The 20,954-nt window shown below is 35.2% G+C and overlaps 1 protein-coding gene across 1 annotated transcript; it reads left to right on the top strand.

The window, feature by feature from the left end:
* Window positions 1-10,931: 10,931 nt before the first annotated feature.
* On the top strand, window positions 10,932-14,561 carry LOC110447905. Its single transcript, XM_021493891.1, has 2 exons — window positions 10,932-11,040; window positions 13,337-14,561. The coding sequence occupies exons 1-2, from the start codon at window positions 10,980-10,982 to the stop codon at window positions 14,149-14,151; spliced, it is 876 nt and encodes a 291-aa protein (XP_021349566.1). The 5' UTR covers window positions 10,932-10,979; the 3' UTR covers window positions 14,152-14,561.
* Window positions 14,562-20,954: the final 6,393 nt, after the last annotated feature.

Here is a 20,954-nt window from a genome sequence, read left to right as displayed (position 1 = left end):
ACAATTGTACAACTATATAAAAAAAAGCAAGCTAGAAAGTAATAATTCTCTTAGCAATGTATCATTATTAAAATAAAGAATTATTTAGGCTAGAAGGAACACTACATCTTCGTTTCATCCGCAGTACGGTGATAATTGTGATCTCGCAAATGAGAGCGTTTATTAGTTTTATTACGCTACCGTCGAGGATGCGGCGCTGCAGTCGCATTGTTTACAACACCGGAACGGTGCATGTGGAAGTTCAAGCGAACGTATGTTTGCAGTAGGTCTACATATAAGTATGTTTTTTTATAGGGATGTACACGTCGACAATACAATGAGACTCAAGATTAACATTTCATCATGTCTTCCTGTGAATGATTCTCGGACAAGCTGAGCCAGCGAGTGTAGATGGTCGGAAACTTGAATGGTGGGAAACTTCGATGATCTTGTTGGATTACGATGTGGACCGCCTCAGGATGGTCATTTGAATCAATAGCACGTTTGTAAAACTCTAATAGTCCAGAATTAATTGGAGGGTTTTAAAAGTAAATGGTCTATAAATACCCGGGACGAAATTTCTCTTCCTTTCTCTCAATGGAGCAGACGGGCACCTGAAGCGTACGATATGTCCGCCATATTTAAGATCAAATTCAGACTTAAGTCTGACCTGTAGCAGTCTTAGGATTTAAGACAGAAATTTAAACTTAAGACTTAAGGTTTTTTTCATGATCCCCAAGCTAAGTCTGTTTTTAGACTTAAGTCAAAAAACTTTGGACTTAAGTCCAGAATTAGACTTAAGTCCGTTTCATGATCCCGGGCCCAGGTCTTGCCGTTGTGGTTTGATGTACCAAGAACACTGTTGTTGATAATATTTCATTCAATTTAATTGAATTTGTATTTCATGAGATTGTCACAAGGTTTGGTTTCCTTACAGATATGATTGATCCAATCTGTGGTCATACCGAGCATATTTGTGTCTCCAATATCACTTATAATTCAGTTTGATTGATCACTCGGCTCCAGGACAAAATCTAACTCTATCATTCATACTTATCAGTCACGTATGCATTTCTCGCCTATATAACATCCAAGGAAGGTATAATAACACGTTTGTGTTTATAATGTGGTCTGCTTTATAGAGGTGTGTTCATTATAACACAGTTTTGATAGAAAGTGATAAAACACTTTAACTTAAAAAGCAGTGTCGTATGTTGGTACATTGTTGTGGTGATGATGTCAAACATACTCATATAACTGTGCTGCTACAAGCGAGTAAACCCTCCTTTTTATCAATTCGATATTTATTTAATCCAAACATTCACAAAGGAAAAAAATGACTGATAACGATAATATTTATTTAGTCAGTTTGTATTTAAATAATCGAGGCTCATTCGAATCTTTTATTAATTGGAAAAATGATATGTTTTTGATCAGCATACATATTCAGGTACATATAAATATCGAGCTAATCCTTTACGAACTAGTTAGCAACGACTTGTAACTAGTCACTTATATTCTAATATATTAGAGCCGACACTCATCCGTTATTTACCTTCAGTATATGCCGATTTTTTTTTATCAGTAAGCGCTAACTTAAGGGGCCGCGGTGGCCAAGTGGATTAAGCCTCTGACATTCTGCCAACACTAGCCCGCCACCACTGGGTCGTGGTTTCGGAACCTACGTAGGAGCAGTGATCAGGTACTGGCTGTAGGTCGGTGGTTTTTCTCCGGGAACTCCGGCTTTCCTCCACCACAAAACCTGGAACGTCCTTAAATTATCAAATCTGTTAATAGGACGTAAAACACAAACAAACCAAACTGACATGGCATCAGTAAGCGCCGGCTTGTCATCGACAAGCGCCGACTTGACATCAATAAGCCAATATTAAGCGCCTACTTGTTATCAGGAAGCGCAAAAATGTTATCAGTAAGCTCTGACATGCCATAGGCAAGCACTAACTTGTTAGCAGTTACCGTCAACTTGTTATCAGTAAGCGCGTACTAAGTATCACTTAGCGTCAACTACTTATCAGTAAGTATCGAATTGTTACCAGTTACCGTCAAGTTGTTGTCAATAAGCGCCATCTTGCTATTAGTTAGACGCTAACTAGTTACCAGTAAGCGCCGATTTGTTATAAGTTAGCGTCAACTAGTTATCAGTAAGCGCCAACTTGCTTTTAGTTAGGGTCAACTAGTAAGCGCCGACTTGTTATCAGTTAGTATAAACTAGTTATCAGTAAGTGCCAACCTGTTACTTATAAGCATTAACTAGTTACCAGTAAGAGCCAACTTGTTACTAATTAGCGTCAACTAGTTACCAGTAAGCGCCAACTTGCATTTAGTTAGGGTCAACTAGTTATAAGTAAGCGCCGACTTGTTATAAGTTAGCGTCAACTAGTTATCAGTAAGCGACAACTTGCGTTTAGTTAGGGTCAACTAGTTATCAGTAAGCGTCGACTTGTTATCAGTTAGATCAACTAGTTATCAGTAAGCGCCAACTTGCGTTTAGTTAGCGTCAACTAGTTACCAGTAAGCGCCAACTTGTTACTATTAAGAGTCAACTAGTTACCAGTAAGCGCCAACTTGTTACTAGTTAACGTCAACTATTTACAATGTAATACAGTTGTGTGACCGCACAACGCACCAAAAATAGCGTGCGCCCACCGTGCATACATCGTTCCCACACCTTCCGCACATGGTGCGCATAACTGTGCGATTTAACAATCGTTCGCCCCGTTGTGCGCTTCTCTCCGCACAATTGTGCGATTAGGTACAATGTGTTGATCAATATGACGAAATGAAATAAATACGGAAGGCTCGTATGCAATAAAGTACATGTACACTGTATATATTACTGTGATTTCTCATCACAATAACTAATATTATGTACACGTTTACAGGTCGTGTTACACAGTATTACAGTGACCGTTAGACTGTCAAGAATGGGTTTGGCTCCTAGGTAACAGAACAGGTAAATAACATTTTGATGAGTGACCGGAGTTTTACCTGGCATGTGCCTGACACATATAGCTGATGTGTGAAACCGTATGACCGTTATGAAAACACAACTGGACAATTCGTATTTGTTATTTGCATTCGGTTTGGCTTATAGATCCCCTTCACCTGGTTTTTCACACCCCGATGAGTTACGTAAGTGCCCCAGGCGGGGACAAGTACGGTCAAGGTTCATGTACAAACAGGCTACATGGTATGTTTACCTGTATGCGGGAACTGTGCTATACTTTTACATGTCGATTAAGGTCGTTCAAAAAACACCGAAAACACCATTTCTAAATTATTCAGGAAAGTATAGAGAGCAAATATGAAGATAAGATTATAGATGCAGCTAGTATATATATAGCACATACTTAAAAATCAAGTTTATATGTTTAAACACGAAACCGTATATATTGTTAAGGCATTCCTCAATTTACACCAACCACGATTGTTTTCGCATAACGTTCGTCCATCGTGCGCACAAATGTGCGCAAGTAATGCTCGTCCAATTTTTCATCGTTCGCACATCGTGCACACATCGTTCATACACCGTGCGCCCTCCGCACATCGTGTAACGTTGTGCAATCCCACAACTGTAGTAAAAGGCAACTTGTGACTCGATATTAGCCTAAAAGTTAACGCATACTCAATATCAGTTAAATCTCGCCAACTTGTAATTAGTTAGCGTCAACTAGTTATCAGTGTCATTTGAAAAATCAAGATAGGAATATTCTACCTATACTTAGTATCCTGATACGTAACCCAGACTAGGAAGCAGCGACTCAAATGTGAAAGGTAATCTCCAAAGGATTCAATATCAATACCTACTTAATGATGTTAAAGAGAAAATGTCAGCTATTCAACCTTTCATTATTGGTTTTGCGTGAACAGCAGAGCATTATTGATTCAAGATATATATAAACATACATTTCCTCATGCGAAAATATACGTTTGATGTACCAGTGAAATATAAAACAATATTAGTAGCGTATCTTTTGAGATATAACAATAAAATTGAACGAATTTAAAATGATAATCCAAGCCAATCTCAGATAGCATGGCACAGACATTTTAAATAAATTATATAAAGGGGAATACTTTGACAGTTCTCTAAACATGGAGACACAAGTGAACGCTATTGCCAAATCCTGTTACTACCAGATCAGGAACATCGGCTGTATTTGGCAGTTTCTGACTGCAGATGCATGCAAGATTTATATGCATTCACTTGTTACCTCTCGGTTGGATTATGGTAACGCCCTGCTCTGTGGTATATCTGACAAACTAACTAGTCGTCTGCAGAGGGTCCAGAACACTGCAGCACGGCTATTCACTCGTACTCGAAAGAGAGAGCACATCACACCTGCGCTTTAATCGTTGCACTGGTTACCTGTACGATACAGGTCGCAGTACAAAATTCTGGTATACACATACAAGGCACTGAATGGAACAGCTCATCAGTACCTACAGGAGCTTGTTACCCTGTATCAGCCGTCAAGATCACTGCGGTCGGAGTCAGAATCTTTGTTGTGTGTCCCAAAATCTCGTACTGTGACCTACGGAAACAGATGCTTTGGGAGGGTTTCGGCTACGTTGTGGAATAGCTTACCATCTGCTATTAGGAAGTCGAATACCCTGGCCAAGTTCAAGAGGGACATAAAAACTCACCTCTTCACGTCTGCATTTTAGAATCTTTGCAAAGACGTCATGTAAATACCACCCTTTTATTTGTTCAATTATGTGCACATTGCTTGTAAATGTATGAAAGTGATTGCAAGCCTTTGTTGTTTGTTTTCACAATTATAAACCATTACTATTATTCATATGTTGTAAAGCGCCTTAGAGTAATTTTACAAATTATATAGGGCGCTATATAAATGTTGTATATTATTATTATTATTATTATTATTATTATTATTACAAGCGGTAGTAAGATTTATATATCTTTTTTTAAATGTCGCCATGACTCTTCTCCATAATTATGTTTATTGAAGATTTAAAAGAAACTGTGGTTAGGTATACATGTAGCAAACACTAGTAAAAGCATTTTTTTTTTTTAAAAAAAGCACTGGATAAAGTCTAGAGTGTAATCAGCCCAACAGAACTCAAAATATAAGTAGTGCATTTTATAAACTGATTTTCTATTCATATAGTAACAGTGATAGAGACCTAACCCCCGGGCCTGCAAAGTTATCCCAAGCAGGCACTTTCTTTGAAGAATCACTGAATAAAGTCAAGAGTGTAATCAGCCCAAGAGAAATCAAGATATTGTGCATTAGTATATTAAACAGATTTTCAATTTATAGTGACCCATTGACCTTTGACCACTGGACCTGGAAAGTTATCCTAAGCAGGCACTTTCTTCCAGGAAGGACTCGATAAAATCTGAGTGTAATCAATCCAACAGAATTCGAAATACAGTGCAAAAACTGATGTTCTTATTATAGTAAGTGACCTTGACCTTTGATATCAAAGGCTGAAAAGCTATCCAAAGCTTAAAGTCCAAGTATGCACACACACAAGGTTCTACACTTACAGTTGATAAGTTGACTTTAATACTCATATGTTTTTTTCTGTATGTTATTACCATCTCCATAACATATTGGATAAAGTTGCTAAGTGTGAAAATTGAATCAGTTGATGATTTTCTATATATAGCAACAGTGACTTTGGCCTTGCCCTTAGAACCCTGAAACACGACAATGTCCGAAGTATACTCATACTTGACCTTTGCATAAAGTTTGACCAAAATCCATGAACGAATGAAGTTGCTAAGTGTTTAAACTGAATCAGTTGTTGATTTTCTATATATAGCAACAGTGACCTTGGCCTGACCTTGGAACCCTGAAACACACGGGTATACCCATAATTGACCTATGTATAAAGTTTGACAAAAATCCGTGAAAGAATGAAGTTGCTAAGTGTTTAAATTGAATTAGTTAATGATTTTCTATATGTAGCAAGTGTGACATTGACCTTGACTTTGGATCCCTGAAATACAACGATTTATGAAGTATACTCGTACTTGACCTTTGTATAAAGTTTGACCAAAATCTGTCAATGAATGAAGTTGCTAAGTGCTTACATTGAATCAGGATGCGACGCGACGAGACGGGACGCCGAATGCCGCACCAGGGCAAAAGCTCACTTGTCCTTGGCAGGTGAGCTAAAAACACATAGAAGGACAGACAGACGTAAAATCTGATTACTAAAGATGTTCAAAGGGCTATAACTCCAGAAAAATAGAACATGGACACTGGGTTCTAACTCAAACTGTATTACATTATACATGTATACTAAGTTGCAAATAATATGGAAAACAGTTAATTATGAGAATTTCCTATATGCAAAAGGGCCATAACTCCTGTCAAAAATGGAATTTTAATACATGGTTCAAACTCTGTTATCTATTATGATAGAGCCACAAACAAAGTTTCAAATTGATATGGCAAGCGGTAGCGAAATAAGTCCAACAAAAAGTTTATTTTGATAATTTCCTATGTGCGAAGGGCAATAACTCCAGCAAAAAAAGGAATATTAACACAGGGTTTGAACTGAAACTGTAATCCATTATGACAAAGCCACATATTAGGTAACAAATTGATGTTGCAAGTGGTAGCAAAAAAAAAGTCCAATCTACATTTTAAAGAAAGTGGTAGCTATGGGAGCACCCTATATATGTTATAAACATAAAAATATTGGTACCTTGCAAAACAATAAGCAAATTTCGCAAAACCACCAATTCTCAAAAATCACCTAAACATGACATATTTTATCTAAAAGGAAACTTTGAACTTATAGAAGTAACAAACTATATCCGATATATAACAGAAAGGAATGTGAGGAAATCATGTGAGGGACACAACTCACAGAAATATTATCCATCCAAAGGAAGACAATCAATCATAACTGCACAAATACTTAGAGTACATAGCAAGTGTTCCTAGTTTAAAACAGAGAGTATGAGTATTACTTGAAACAAATTTTAAATTATTTAAGAAATAATTCTCAGGGACACCATCTAAATGAAAATTAATTGATTGATATAACAGTCGAGATGCATTAAAAATCCTCCCCACACGGAAAGTAAAACAAGCATTACAGTAAAATGTTCATACCTGGCCTGCATTGTGTAAAGTTTCACCTTTTGGCCTTTTGTAACTTTCAGCTTTCTTGGCGAATTTTGTGCATTTCTAGATATCTCCCATTCTCATCAGATGTATATGAAGTGCATAAGAAATGGAAAAATAAAAATATGAATGATAAACTGCCAGAATAAGAGGTATAGGACACCACTGTAAATATGAATGTGGAACAGAAATATTTTAACATTTAAGCGAACACATATATATATTTTTTACAATCCTTTTAATAACAGATTTAGAGAATGAAGGGTTTAAATGTTGTTTGTTGATGTTTAGTGGATCGAAGAGATACATGTATAACATTTTTTTTAAACACAGTATTCTAAAAGATAAGATTAAGGTTTCAGACTCTTTTCGGTTATCAGCATCTTGTAAGGAAACTCCATGTATTGTAGCAGAAAAATGTCAACAAATGATATGAAGTGTAGTGCAGTTGATATAGAAAGTTCAATTCCTGCTTTATATTTGTAGTTAAGCTGTCAAGGAATCAGATATTTGGCAGATCTTTCTTATACATATGACTTAAAAGCGGTTGCAAGGATTTATAAAAAAAAAAAAAAAAAAACTGATTCCTATCCCTTATACAGAGAACAGTGTGGAAATATAGATGAACTGAAGGTATTGAAAATAACATCAGGTAATTCGGGTAAAATGGACTTCCATCATGATTTTACATATTCATAATGTGTTTATACAGCCTCTCTTAATAAAACACATTCCATACATGTTTTCAGCCTGTTTTTGTTGTCATTATCTGTCCAGCCTATAACATCTCATCTTTGCTAGCCAAGCGTTCATTTGTATTAACATATTCATGTATTCAACCTTAGCGGATTTAGCCTTGTTCTCTAAGCTTTCAAATTGTTGAACCTGGCACAGGGACTTGGCACGAATTACCATCCTATGGTCAACATATATTTTTTTATATCATACATTATATAATACACATATGTGAACTGAGGATTAGAAATTGATACCAAGTCCCTGTGCATGTTAATAATAATGGCGTCGCCCAGTACCAAGTTGCCTTGTCGACTATGTCATGATTTATGTAAAAAAAACACAAAGGAGGACAATACTGAAACATTTTCTGTATTTGATCAGTTGGTAGAGATAATTGGCCATATTCTAACTGTAAATGATAACCAAGGGAAATACATAGACGACCAGTGCTGAAATAATCTTGAAAGTTTAAAGTTTTGCTAGTAAAGTGTCTATGCAAGGTGGCAGGGGATCAAGGGAAATTAAACACAAGGCTAAATCTGCCAAGGTTGAATACCGATAGTACAAATTTAAATTATGAACCCTTGTCTATTGAAGATGGTGAGATAACGAGGTTCGATCGTAAAATAAGATGTGTCTTCAGCAGTATGCTCCAGTGAAATTACACTATAAAGTCAGCATCAGTCCTGCGCTATCACAAGGAGACAAACCTGAACAAACCACAGACTCCCAAAACACAAATTAATTATGCACAAACTCACCTGATGCATGCATCTAGCAAATGCCTTTTAAACAAATGATTTGTTAATTTCAGCTTGCATGCACTGTATGAATGTTATTTTAATAACATTGTACCCATATGAATCCATGATTGTCGTGAAGTGGTGCATTATTTGAATTTAATACATTTGATGCTCTATTATCTTACCTGGAACGCATTCGTGGCCATACCGAGACAATTACAATACTGTGGTATAACTGTATATATATTGTGTACATAGTTTAAGCGTCTGCGAGACTAGCTGTTCTAACTTACAAACGTCCAGGTGACGAGAAAGACCATGGGAGGAATGTTTTTGATTTTTGACAGGAGCTGTAGGCAATTCACACTTTTCAATTTGTACTGTTCTTCTTTTTGGATAACGACGCTTTAACTTGTAAGCGAAAAATACATCACTGGCGTCACGAGCAGCATCAATACATAAAACGTCTTTTTAATATCAACGGCTACCAAACTCGTGCTCCTGGTTACAAATAAATGCTATGTCCCAATCACCTGCCGTCTGGACTGGTTTTTAAGTAAGTTGTTTTAGTACCAAATTTTGTACAGAATGACTATTTAGCCTCTTACTGTTCTTCTTTTTGGATAACGACGCTTTAACTTAAATCTGTTGTTTGCCTTACACTGTTACAATGTTTTATCATTTATATATATATATATATATGTTTGTCGAAAAACAAGCTCCTGAGAGCTTATGTTAACTATGACATATATTCAACGTAAACTAATGATTCTTGTATCTTGTATTTTGAAGTAACATGCCACTATATGCTTTTATCCGATAATTTTAAGATAAAAAAACCTACACACACAAGCTTTTAATCACGAACTTTTCCTCGAATGCGCCTATGTGTAATCTTCATCACGATGAAGGACACAATTTAAGGTCCTATACTGTTGATGCCGACATGTACAACAGTATGTTAACTGTAAAACGAAAGTAGGTCTGCGCGATCGCAAACATTTAATGCTGATATTTTCGTATAAAAGTAAGTTAGTACTTGATGTGATAGTAATGGAGAAAACGAGTGTTACCTTGTGTTGTATTCTAGCACATCAGTGTCTCAATACATACGGTATTAATCTGTTAATGTTCGATAAACGTCTGTTGATTATTACTGTCCTGATTATGTTGTGAGGTATTTCCGGGTCTCGTTCTCGTATCAAGTGCGCTTCCGGTTACGTCATAAAATGCAGAATGTTTTTGATATTTATTGATTAAAGATAGTTTAAAGAATAAACCAGTTAATAAAACAATATCAATACATTGTAAATATTTTTTTCTTGAATGTTTGCGAAGCAGACGACGTTTGATCAAAATCTCGAAACTAGAACATTTTTTCAAAACAAAATGTGTTTTAACATTTGAAAGAAAAAAGTTTGAAGGGGAAAAAATCAATTTGTTCTTTTATGAATTAATGAAAGTGATACACAAAGGAAATATAGTGAATACTTGATAGTAAATTTATCAAAAACATCATACTTAGAGAGTATGTTCTGGGCATGATCGTTTAGAAGCTTTGCAATACTTCAAACTCTTTCAAACGCGCATCAGCTCGAGATTAGACCCTGTTTACAAAACGGCGACTGGAAGTAGCAAGCCGGATTAAATTGGAACTTCAATTGTGAATATTTCGGCAAGTAAACATTGTTCACAAAGCCCATGTGGTATTTTCATCAAATTTAGTCAAGATGTACTCAGACCAGTCGTTGTTTAGTCGCTAGGGTCATTCACACAAAAAAATGTATTATTATATAAACTTATTGTAATTATATCAAAAAACATACTTACCACGATATTCTCCGTGTAGATATTCATATCCAACAACAGAAACAATTGGATGCATTTTTTGTTGCATATTAAATATTCAGGGTCCTAATATCGGTCATATATTAAATATGTATCACTGGAAGTAAAAAGGTAACATGTTCTATGGAAAACGTATTTTAGTATTTAAATATGATGAAATATAATTGCACGTGGATACAATGCACGTGATGAACCAGTATCTCAATGTTATAATATATGGCACTGATCGTGACGTGACGTCATACTGTGGGTAGACATAGACAAGTATCTAATTAAGAGTCGATTGTCAGATGCTCGGGATTTTAATTGTTTCATTATGGTAATCAATAGATGGGAATACATTATAATAACATATCGTGGTGATTTATGTGTCAAACTACTACATTTATTAACCCCTAATGAATTGATATACAGCTTCTATCAAACATGTACAGTCATTTAGAAATACACAGCCTTTTTTGCAATTAATAACCACCGCAACAGATAGGCTATAAAACTACACTCGGGGGTTTGTTTGCCACACTGACACCACTTCCTCACCATGGGAAGGTTCAAGCATAGTGTCGTAGGAGTTGTGGGACTCTTAGCATGCCTATTGCATCGTAAGTATCTCACTTACTATCGTAACTATGCAATCGATGTCAAAGCATGTATCTGATAAGTATTGACTTTGATCTCAGATTGTTTTGTATTATAATGCAGACGTGAACTTCGTTCTTGCTAAAAATACGTTTCACTCTGAAAGTTTCCTGGTTTAAAACATCGCCTGCTTTGAGTATCATAGAAGATATAAAGAAAATATAAAATGGATTCCCGTTAAATGGCATACATATTGCAGGAGTTCTGCAATCATGCGTAATAATATCGGTATATTGTGTTATATAAGTGAAATAAATAAGGATTTAACGGTAAAAGCATTATTTTTTTTATTTATTGAAAAAATGAAACGACGAAAATATTGCAACATCAAAACAGTGCAGGGGTTAGTTGTGTAATATTTAACATCCGCAAGAAATCTAGGCCGTGCTTAGAATAAGTTACTTAAATAATATAACCTTTTAGTTATTTTATACCATATTTTAAAACCATTGTTTTAAAAATAATAATGTAACTATAATGCTGATCAGGCCATGCTTTAGCGTGGTAATACATATGCAGTACATTTATCGATTTATATTCATTAACCTAGACTGTATCTCATTAAGTTAAAATACTTGACGTTTCACCTCGGTATGCCTTGTGTGTGAAATATTAACACTTTAGAAATAATGTTGAACTATGATACAATTATGTTTGTAGCGAGTTTAATACAGTTTAGAATTCGGAAGTTGTCCTCATTTCTATTTTACTCTTTTATGAAGAAGAAGAATATATTTGTTTAGAAAATTAAAAAAGATAAATATAAAATTTCTTCTTAAAATATTTATAAGATTCTATAAGATCTATCCAGCAGGAGAGGAAAGCACATCTTAAAATTTAAAAGAGATTTCAGGTTCTTAACAAAGATAGGACATTACATACACAAAATAACAGATTTTAATGATATGAAACCGTAAAAATGACTTAAAATACATAAAACAAAATATTTTTTAATTTAATAAATACGGCTTTCTCATTTATTTATTATTACTATGCCTTGTAGCAGGAGGAAGCATAGGGACAAATTATTGTTAATGAAATGAAAATTAACAAAATAAATGACATTTTACCAGTGTTACCCTTACGTTGGAAAGGTACTTAGTGCGTGGGATGATGACATATTCATGAAGATGTGAATTCAGCAGAAGAGCAATAACCGATGAATGACCATTAGATAGTTGTGTCGGTATCATCAGCATTCTCCAACATTTTACATTCCCGATGAACTCCGCGAAATAATGCAAAAACTTTATTAGATAAATCGTGGAAAATGATTGATAGACATTAACCTAGAAATCGCTTTAGACTCTCGTTAAATAACGTGAACATTATAGTATCTAAAAACCCGTGAAATATCATTAAGAGAGTGTATCCTCGAATTCATCCGTCAATTGGCATCACCTTTTTCTAATAAAACGGATACCCTGAAAAAACACCTCTTCCAGTATACGTTCTTTCATAGTTTTGCTGCTGCGAATCTGTGTATGTTTTTGTGATATAAAGGCAGCTTGATGCTTCAAAACCATATAACAGACGATTTCCAAGCTACATATTAGAATCAGCCTCAATCTCACTGACCAATCGACTAAGTAATACATTATCTTTTAACTTGAAATAAAACAGGGTGCATAAACCTGTATTTAAGTTAATCTTAAACATATCAATGTGGGATTAAGCGCAAGTTAGAACTTATCGACGCTTTCTTCTAGCACACATTCACGACAGCCTGATAACAGTGATAACAGACATATCATTAATTTGATGGATTTGATGATTTATTCGTATGTCTAAAAATATATTTTTTTAAAGGGCCACGATAAATTTCCAAACAAAATTAATTCAAAATTTTACTAATCATTGATAAAAAAGAAAAATTAAACTTTACACAACATATGGAGGATGTTTTGAAGATGGTGCTAATAAATTTTTGAATTATCGATCTTAATCAACTATGTGCCATTATGCAAAGGCAATATGAAAAGATACTTTAACACATTATCTTTAAGCAAAAATTAAAGAACTTCAAGCTCTTTTGAATTTACCTACTACTAAAGAAACAATTTCGTGTTACATTCATTATAAAAGGTCACAAAATTAACCTTTGTTTCAGCATACATACACTGGAGGTAATCGGAGTTACCAGATGAACTCCTTACAATTACAAAATATTAACCTATAAAACATCACCCAAGACTTTACTCTTTGATACATATAACTTAATCATTCGCTACCTGTTGAATTTGTTTTCGTGTTTTGCAGATGTATGCCCGCTTGTTTTGATACCGAATATTCCGTACAATTTGCCCACGGCACTTTCAAGATTGCAATTCGCTGCAGGGACAAGCTACCCCTCCGGTGGTAAAACCTACCTTTCGACTTCTTCTGCCTCTAGCCATGGGGGCTCATCTTACCGACCACACGTTGTGCGACCTGCATATGTCGTCGGCCGATCAATGGTAGGATATCGGCAAACTCCAAACGTTTATACCGTTAGTTCGAGAAGACCGACGATAAGGAGTAGAATAAGCTATACATCAGTTCCAACTGCGTCGACCTATAGCCTTATAAACCGTAGCTACCGACCCAGAATAGTCCGACAGCCGACAACGCATTACGTACAAACACGCAGAGGATCAATGATAAACCAACGCAGGAGACCAACCATTTCTATTCCCACACAAGTGAGCAGACATCGCACTACAAGCCGCCCAGTGAGGACCAGGATTGCGACACAAACAATAAGGAGCTCAACCGCTAGACAAACACCACGAGGTATCCCTTCCTTCATACCACCTTCATCAGTTAGAGCGGCATCGGCGGGATCTTCCCGTGTGGGGATTGCACCAAAGGTGCCATACGTAAAGAAACCATACGTTAATGTGCCTTACGTAAAGAAACCAACGAAGAAATCATTAGGCCCAAGAGATCCACTTGTCAAGAAATATAAAAAGAAGTCTAAGAGCAAATCTAAAAAATCTAGTAAGAGTAAAGCCAAACGGAAGGCCGAACTAAAAGCTAAATTAAAAGCTTTGAGAGCAAAAAGGAAGTACAATAAACAGAACACAGTAGGATGATGTGTGGATGATTGTAGCATACCCGATATGTTCTGATCTGAACTACATTTCAGAGAATTTTTCATGATAACCAAATAGATGCGACCAAATATGTTTATATACTTGCTATCCCCGAATACAGCGACGACGTCGAAATAGATGTTAGTTAGATCTTTGTCGCAACATGTCTCAATCTCTATATCATGTGACAGTGGAATGGTACAGTATAGAAGTTTGGTGTAAAGGTTTTAGATTTAAAACGCATTCCTTATACAAATATCACAATGCTCTTTTTTACAATGGCTAGGGTAAGCGGGAACGTTCATGGTATGCCTTATGCTTTTCAGCAATGATAAGCTTTTAGCATTATTTTCGAAATATTGTACATTTATAAACAAAGGAACAATAAAATTATTTGTTGATAAATCAAACTTTGTTTTCTGTTATTTGAAGACATATTTGATAAAAAAAAAAACAACAATGTATCATGTTTCGTAGTTTTTCAATAGGGTGATCGGGTTGCTCAGAGGATAGGACACTCCCCTTCCACCAAGATGGAAGCGGTTCGATTCCCCGATCGGACGTGAATAATATTTTGGGTCACCTGCCTAACTACATGGGGTTTCTCCAAGTACTCCAGTTTACTTACACATTAAGTTCATATGCATGCTTCCATCATGGCCAATAAGAGTTAATTCATAACAGTTGAAACGACTTGTTTTATATTTTTTGTAAAACAAATGAAGCTTACGTTTGCACAATCCCAAAATGTGTGTTTATTTGATTAAAATATATTCATAAAAGGGTATGGAGGGTATTATTAAAGAATATTAAAGATTTGTTTGAAAATGAATTAATTCATCGTCCATGTACGTATATACAATGTAGTCTTTCAGTAATTGACGCCATTGTAGAACAAAATGGCTTCTAGTCATATTTATTTAATTGGATAAAAACGCAAAACTTCATCTTTATTTTATACCATATTAGTTTTGCTCAAGGTCATGTCTATTCAAAACAATAGAAACTAGGAACATCACGGTTTTTCAAAATTTGAAAAAAGACGTTTGACAGATCTGATAAATAAGAAAAGATTCTTTTCGAATAAAACAGCAGATAAAATGGGCTGTCAAAGTTCTAAAACGTAAATAAAACGAAGAAAATTATTCAAATATTATGTAGTTGAAAACAGTAAAAACAATCATCGAAATAACGTTTTGCTTCCCCTTCCCTACCCTCATGAAAACCAAAGAATCTGAAGCGTAAATCACTATTGCTGAAAGTTGACGTCATGACAGGAGAACATATGCAACTTAGCTACAACCATGAAACAGAGAACCAATCTGGTGATCAGCTGGAGAGGAAAATTATTTTGCATCAGCGACGAGTCCTAGAAGAACGAAACAGCTTTATGATGTAATTCATATCTGGTAAACTGTATCTATTACCAATTGTTAAAGATGCAGCCACCTCCGTTTGTGTGTGTGTTGGGGGGGGGGGGGGGGGGGGGGGGGGGGGGTGAGTAACAGTATACAGTACGGATTACATTTGGTATAAAAAAAACTGTAAAATGTAAACACTCCCAGCAACATAATTATAATCAAATAAATCAATCAATCATGGTGCTAGAACTATAACAGTTACGCTAGAGCGATGCAACATAAAAATACTCCCAAAATCCATGTCTTCAAAAATTAACAATGCAACCCAACTCAACCAAATGTTTAGTCATCAACAACAACTAAACGTATCATATCAACGTGTGGTGGGGTGGCGCAGTTGATAACGCACTCGCCATTCTCCACGACGGCTTGGATTCGATTCTCCTATCGGATATGAAAAGTATTGGGCAACCTGCCCGTCACGTCGGTTTTCTCCGGATACTGCGGTTTCCTTCCGCATTAACCCCTCCACGCGCCTACATCCGTGCCAAAATGAATGCTCAATATAAGTAATAATTAATTGTTTCATAAAGGTTTTTATTTTATATAATTTCAACGGCCTTGTACTCAAATGTCTGACGATAGTCATCGCTATCAATAGGTCATTAAAAAGATATATCCGAAACTCACGGACAGTCTGCCATTCACAATTTCAATGTTTATATTTAAATTTGGTTAAACTTATAGCTTATGTCTGTTAAGACATGCAAATGAATCGATTTGAACAACGCTGTTTTAGTATGTGTTTATTGTGCACGGTCATCAAAGAATCAGACAACCCTAAACAGGTGTTCTTTGTCAAAGCTATCAAATGGAATAAAACCATTTATGGATATTCATGGACCTGAAATAAATTTGAAGAATGTCTGCCTTTTTATTTTATCTTTTAAACGCTTACCTAGATTTTGTTTACAACACAAACAAAATCCATCAAAAATCCATTCGTTTCTTTTCCATCATTAAATAATGTATTCATTTATTCATTAATTAACATAAATACGAAAAATATTCAAATTACAATAACATTATTCTGCTTATCTTCAATCTTAATCGTCCTTAACATTCAATTCCCAGTTTTGAAATGACATATTTTGCACCATTAAGAATATCATCATGGATGATTAAAGCATTTTTATTGAAAAACATATATGACTGTTAACCATCAGACTACTACGCCCTCCACAATGTAGTTGTGAGAGTTCTTAGTTTTCTTCACCAAACGCTATTGGGACAATCAAATCAAACATCTGTGCCAGGACATCTGAAAAAGCGTGAAAAGGCAGTTTGATGTCGGATTGGCGGAAAGCGAAATGAAAATACACCACCTGAAACATATTCTACTAAACCCATGTCATAGAATATTTTATTTTAGCAGTGCTTACATGGAATACTAGATTATGTTTGAATTGTTTTGTCGTAGCAAATCATTGTATATTTTAACGTTATAAAGCGTTTTAAATACATTTTGTATTGTTTGCCTTTTCGACACAGTTAAGACTTGATTCGTTGATGAGTCTGAAATGGACGAAATGGTCATATGGTTCAGTAAAATGTTTACTTAGTGTAGCTTCCCACAGCTTTAGTTCTATGTATTTCTAGTGATTATAGTGCTCGTTTGCTTATTAATTTATGTGTGAAATTTACTGTATTTTCTGATTGAGGATAAAAATGTATTCCATACACACAAGGATATTACCAAGATACATGAATGTGATGACAGGAAAGTGGATTTAAACATTGAGTTTTAAGACTTCCTGAAACATGTCTATGGCCACATCAATAAATTAATTAATACAATGTCTTACTGATCGATGTCAATCTGATTATTTGCATATTCAATTTAGTTCAACGCCTTAATCTTCGTTAAGCTCCTATATATGTATTATTCTATTACTACATGTATCATCAATCATATTTCTTACGCCTGTAAATTTGCTTTGAATATTGATCTTATCACATGTTCGTTTAGGTTAGAAACAGACACGTGATAGTTGACACGGTTTTCACCGTTTTACCTGTACTTGCGTAGTAGGAAATACTTGGAAATGTGAATCATTGTCAAAAGTACAATGTTAACAATGCCAGATTTTGCTGATCACAGCTTCCTCGAGTTATTTGTTATCAAGTCATGGTTGACTGACCTTTATCCTTTAATTTTGACTAAACAAATGACGTTAAGTTTTTAGATGAAATGTTAAAAGACTGGTCAGAATTTATCGAACCATAGCATAGTTCTGGGGGTGACATTAGGAACAAGAGGCCCAAGTGCCTTAGCGGTCACCTGAGTTATATCATAGGTACTGGTAGCTTTATTTTATTTTTTAGATGTGATGTGGAAATCAGCATGTAAACTAAGTGAAATACAATACTTGTCATGTCATCAATGGATAAGAATTTGAAAATATTGGTAAATGTTCCCTTTGGGGCCCCGCCCTAGCCCCTGGGGATGGGGCAGGAATCCTAATTTTACAAAGTAAAACTCTCATTTACCCAAGATGATTCTGACTAAGTTTGAGCAATTTTCTGCTGAAAATGGATAAAATATATACCGAAAAGTGTTATTTCCCTATATAAACTATATTAAACGTTAACCCCTCCCCAAGGGAGAACGGATAGCTCGGGGTCCTGATATTTTCAATTTAAATAAAGCCCCTGATGATCTTTCTTTCCACGTAAAGAAAATCACTGTAGTACCTCTGAGTCTGGAGAAGAAGATTTTTGAAATATTGGATAATTTTCCCTTTGGGGCCCCGCCCTGGCCCCAGGGGTTGGGGTAGGAATCCCAATTTTACAATTTTGAAGCCTCATCTACCAAGGATGATTCTGACCAAGTTTGAAAAAAATCTATCCACTGGTTCTTGAGAAGAAGTTGAAAATGTAAAAGTTTACGCACGACGCACGACGCACGACGGACGACGGACGACGACGGACGAAAAGCGATTGGAATAGGTCACTTGAGCAAAGCTCAGGTGACCTAAAAATGTACATAATATAAAAAAAAGATATTGTTTACTGTAAAGTAACCACATTGTTTATACAAATGGTACAAATACTGCGTCACACCATTACCTGTTTTAATGAATCATACATCCGTTCGATTTGGGGGAAATTAATGATTTAACATTTTCAATGAGTTTCTGGCATCTCCATTTTATTGTACGAGAAGCTACTGTTGGAACACATGTTTTACTGTTGGAACACATGTATTACTGTTGGAACACATGTTCTACTGTTGTTATATGCAACACTATCATTTCACCACAGACACAACATTGGATATATCACCTGAAATATTTTGCAAAAGACAAACAGACAGACATAGATACAATGTCAGATTTATTGATAAACAGACAGCAATAGATACAATGTCAGATTTATTGGCAAACAGACAGCCATAGATACAATGTCATATTTATTGACAAACAGACAGCCATAGATACAATGTCAGATTTATTGGCAAACAGACAGCCATAGATACAATGTCATATTTATTGACAAACAGACCGCCATAGATACAATGTCAGATTTATTGACAAACGGACAGCCATAGATACAATGTCAGATTTATTGGCAAACAGACAGCCATAGATACAATGTCATATTTATTGACGAACAGCCAGCCATAGATACAATGTCAGATTTATTGACAAACAGACAGCCATAGACACAATGTCAGATTTATTGACAAACAGACAGTCATATATACAATGTCAGGGTTGTTGTTACGACGACATGACATTCGCCATAGACAAGATACTTTGCCTTTTTTTGTAGTACATAGATAATCAATGTTTTCCTGGTCAACACCACATACAATGTACATAACACGGAGGAACTAACGTATTATATAGGCACTGTTATGGTTACAACTATACAAATATTTTCAAAGAAATGCCAAAATAAAACAGAGCTTGAAACTTTGTGAATTTAAAAAAAATATGATTATGCGCTTAACTAAACAGAATTCAAAGGTAATAATTTAAGAGTTGTTTTGGTTAAATCGCTTCAAAAAGACATTTTGCTATTAATTGCAGAAGCGTTTACATGTATTAGAGCAGTAAGTGCTGGGCATGGGGATTACACATTGATTTTAAGTGTTAAAAAGACAGAATGAAAATAAACAGGTGATTTGACGGAAAACAACTATATATTTTGTTCATATACAGATTCAAGAGTTTCGGAGGATTCCGGTAACTTCTACTGTATAGCATCCCAATCTTTCCTACATATTTTTATCATTTGGAAATACCACTGGAACAGTTTTTGGATCTTTTATTCTATTTGTTATTATATCCTACGCTTAAAACACTATGTTCGTTAAAGGGAGGCGGAGTTAACTCCCTTCCCCTAAATAGTAAATGATGGTGTTCTCTGAAATTGCTTGTAACAGATGTAAGCATGTGTTTATCCATTCATATTAATGTGTTTTCTTTAAATTGATCGGTAAATATTTGTAATCTATTATATATCTGATAAATATTATCATACATGAAGATTTACCGTCAGTTGTATTACATACCTGGTAAATTTTATTATACAGATAGATTTTCCGTCAATTGTATTACATACCTGGTAAATATTATCATACATGTAGATTTACCGTCAGTTGTATTAAATACCTGGTAAATATTATTATACAGAAAGATTTACCGTCAGTTGTATTACATACCTGGTAAATATTATTATACAGATAGATTTACCGTCAGTTGTATTACATACCTGGTAATTATTATGATACAGATAAATTTACCGTCAGTTGTATTACATACCTGGTAAATATTATTATACAGATAGATTTACCGTCAGTTGTATTACATACCTGGTAAATATTATTATACAGATAGATTTACAGTCAGCTTCATCATATACCTATAACTTTTAGTAAAGTGAAACAGCCATTTTCATCACATACCTGGCGAATCTTACTTAAGTGATACAGTCAGTTTTATTTTACGATACCTGGAGTATTTTACATGTACTGATGCAGCCAGTGTTCAGCCCATATAGTATAATATTGTACAGTTCACTCTGTGATAATACAACGATACATCCAGCGTTCAGCCCATATAGTATAATATTGTATAGTTCACTCTGTGATAATACAACGATACAGCCAGTGTTCAACCCATATAGTATAATATTCTATAGTTCACTCTGTGATTATATAACGATACAGCCAGTGTTCAGCCCATATAGTATAATATTCTATAGTTCACTCTGTGATAATACAACGATACAGCCAGTGTTCAGCCCATATAGCATATTATTATATGCATGAACATTTCTCGCAATCACATTGGTCGGATCCTATACACGTGACCAGTCCTCAAAAACTCATGTAGACTGGTTATCCGGTGAATATCGATTTCTAAATATAGCTTG

Source organism: Mizuhopecten yessoensis, unplaced genomic scaffold, assembly GCF_002113885.1.
Source record: "Mizuhopecten yessoensis strain PY_sf001 unplaced genomic scaffold, ASM211388v2 scaffold3661, whole genome shotgun sequence".
Classification (NCBI taxonomy): Eukaryota; Metazoa; Mollusca; class Bivalvia; order Pectinida; family Pectinidae; genus Mizuhopecten; species Mizuhopecten yessoensis.
This window is presented reverse-complemented; position numbering and strand designations above follow the sequence as displayed.

Coding starts and splice junctions, on each gene's coding strand:
- LOC110447905 (XM_021493891.1), top strand. CDS start 10,980: ATGGGAAGGTTCAAGCATAGTGTCGTAGGAGTTGTGGGACTCTTAGCA. Junction 11,041..13,336: donor CTTAGCATGCCTATTGCATC/GTAAGTATCTCA, acceptor CGTGTTTTGCAG/ATGTATGCCCGCTTGTTTTG.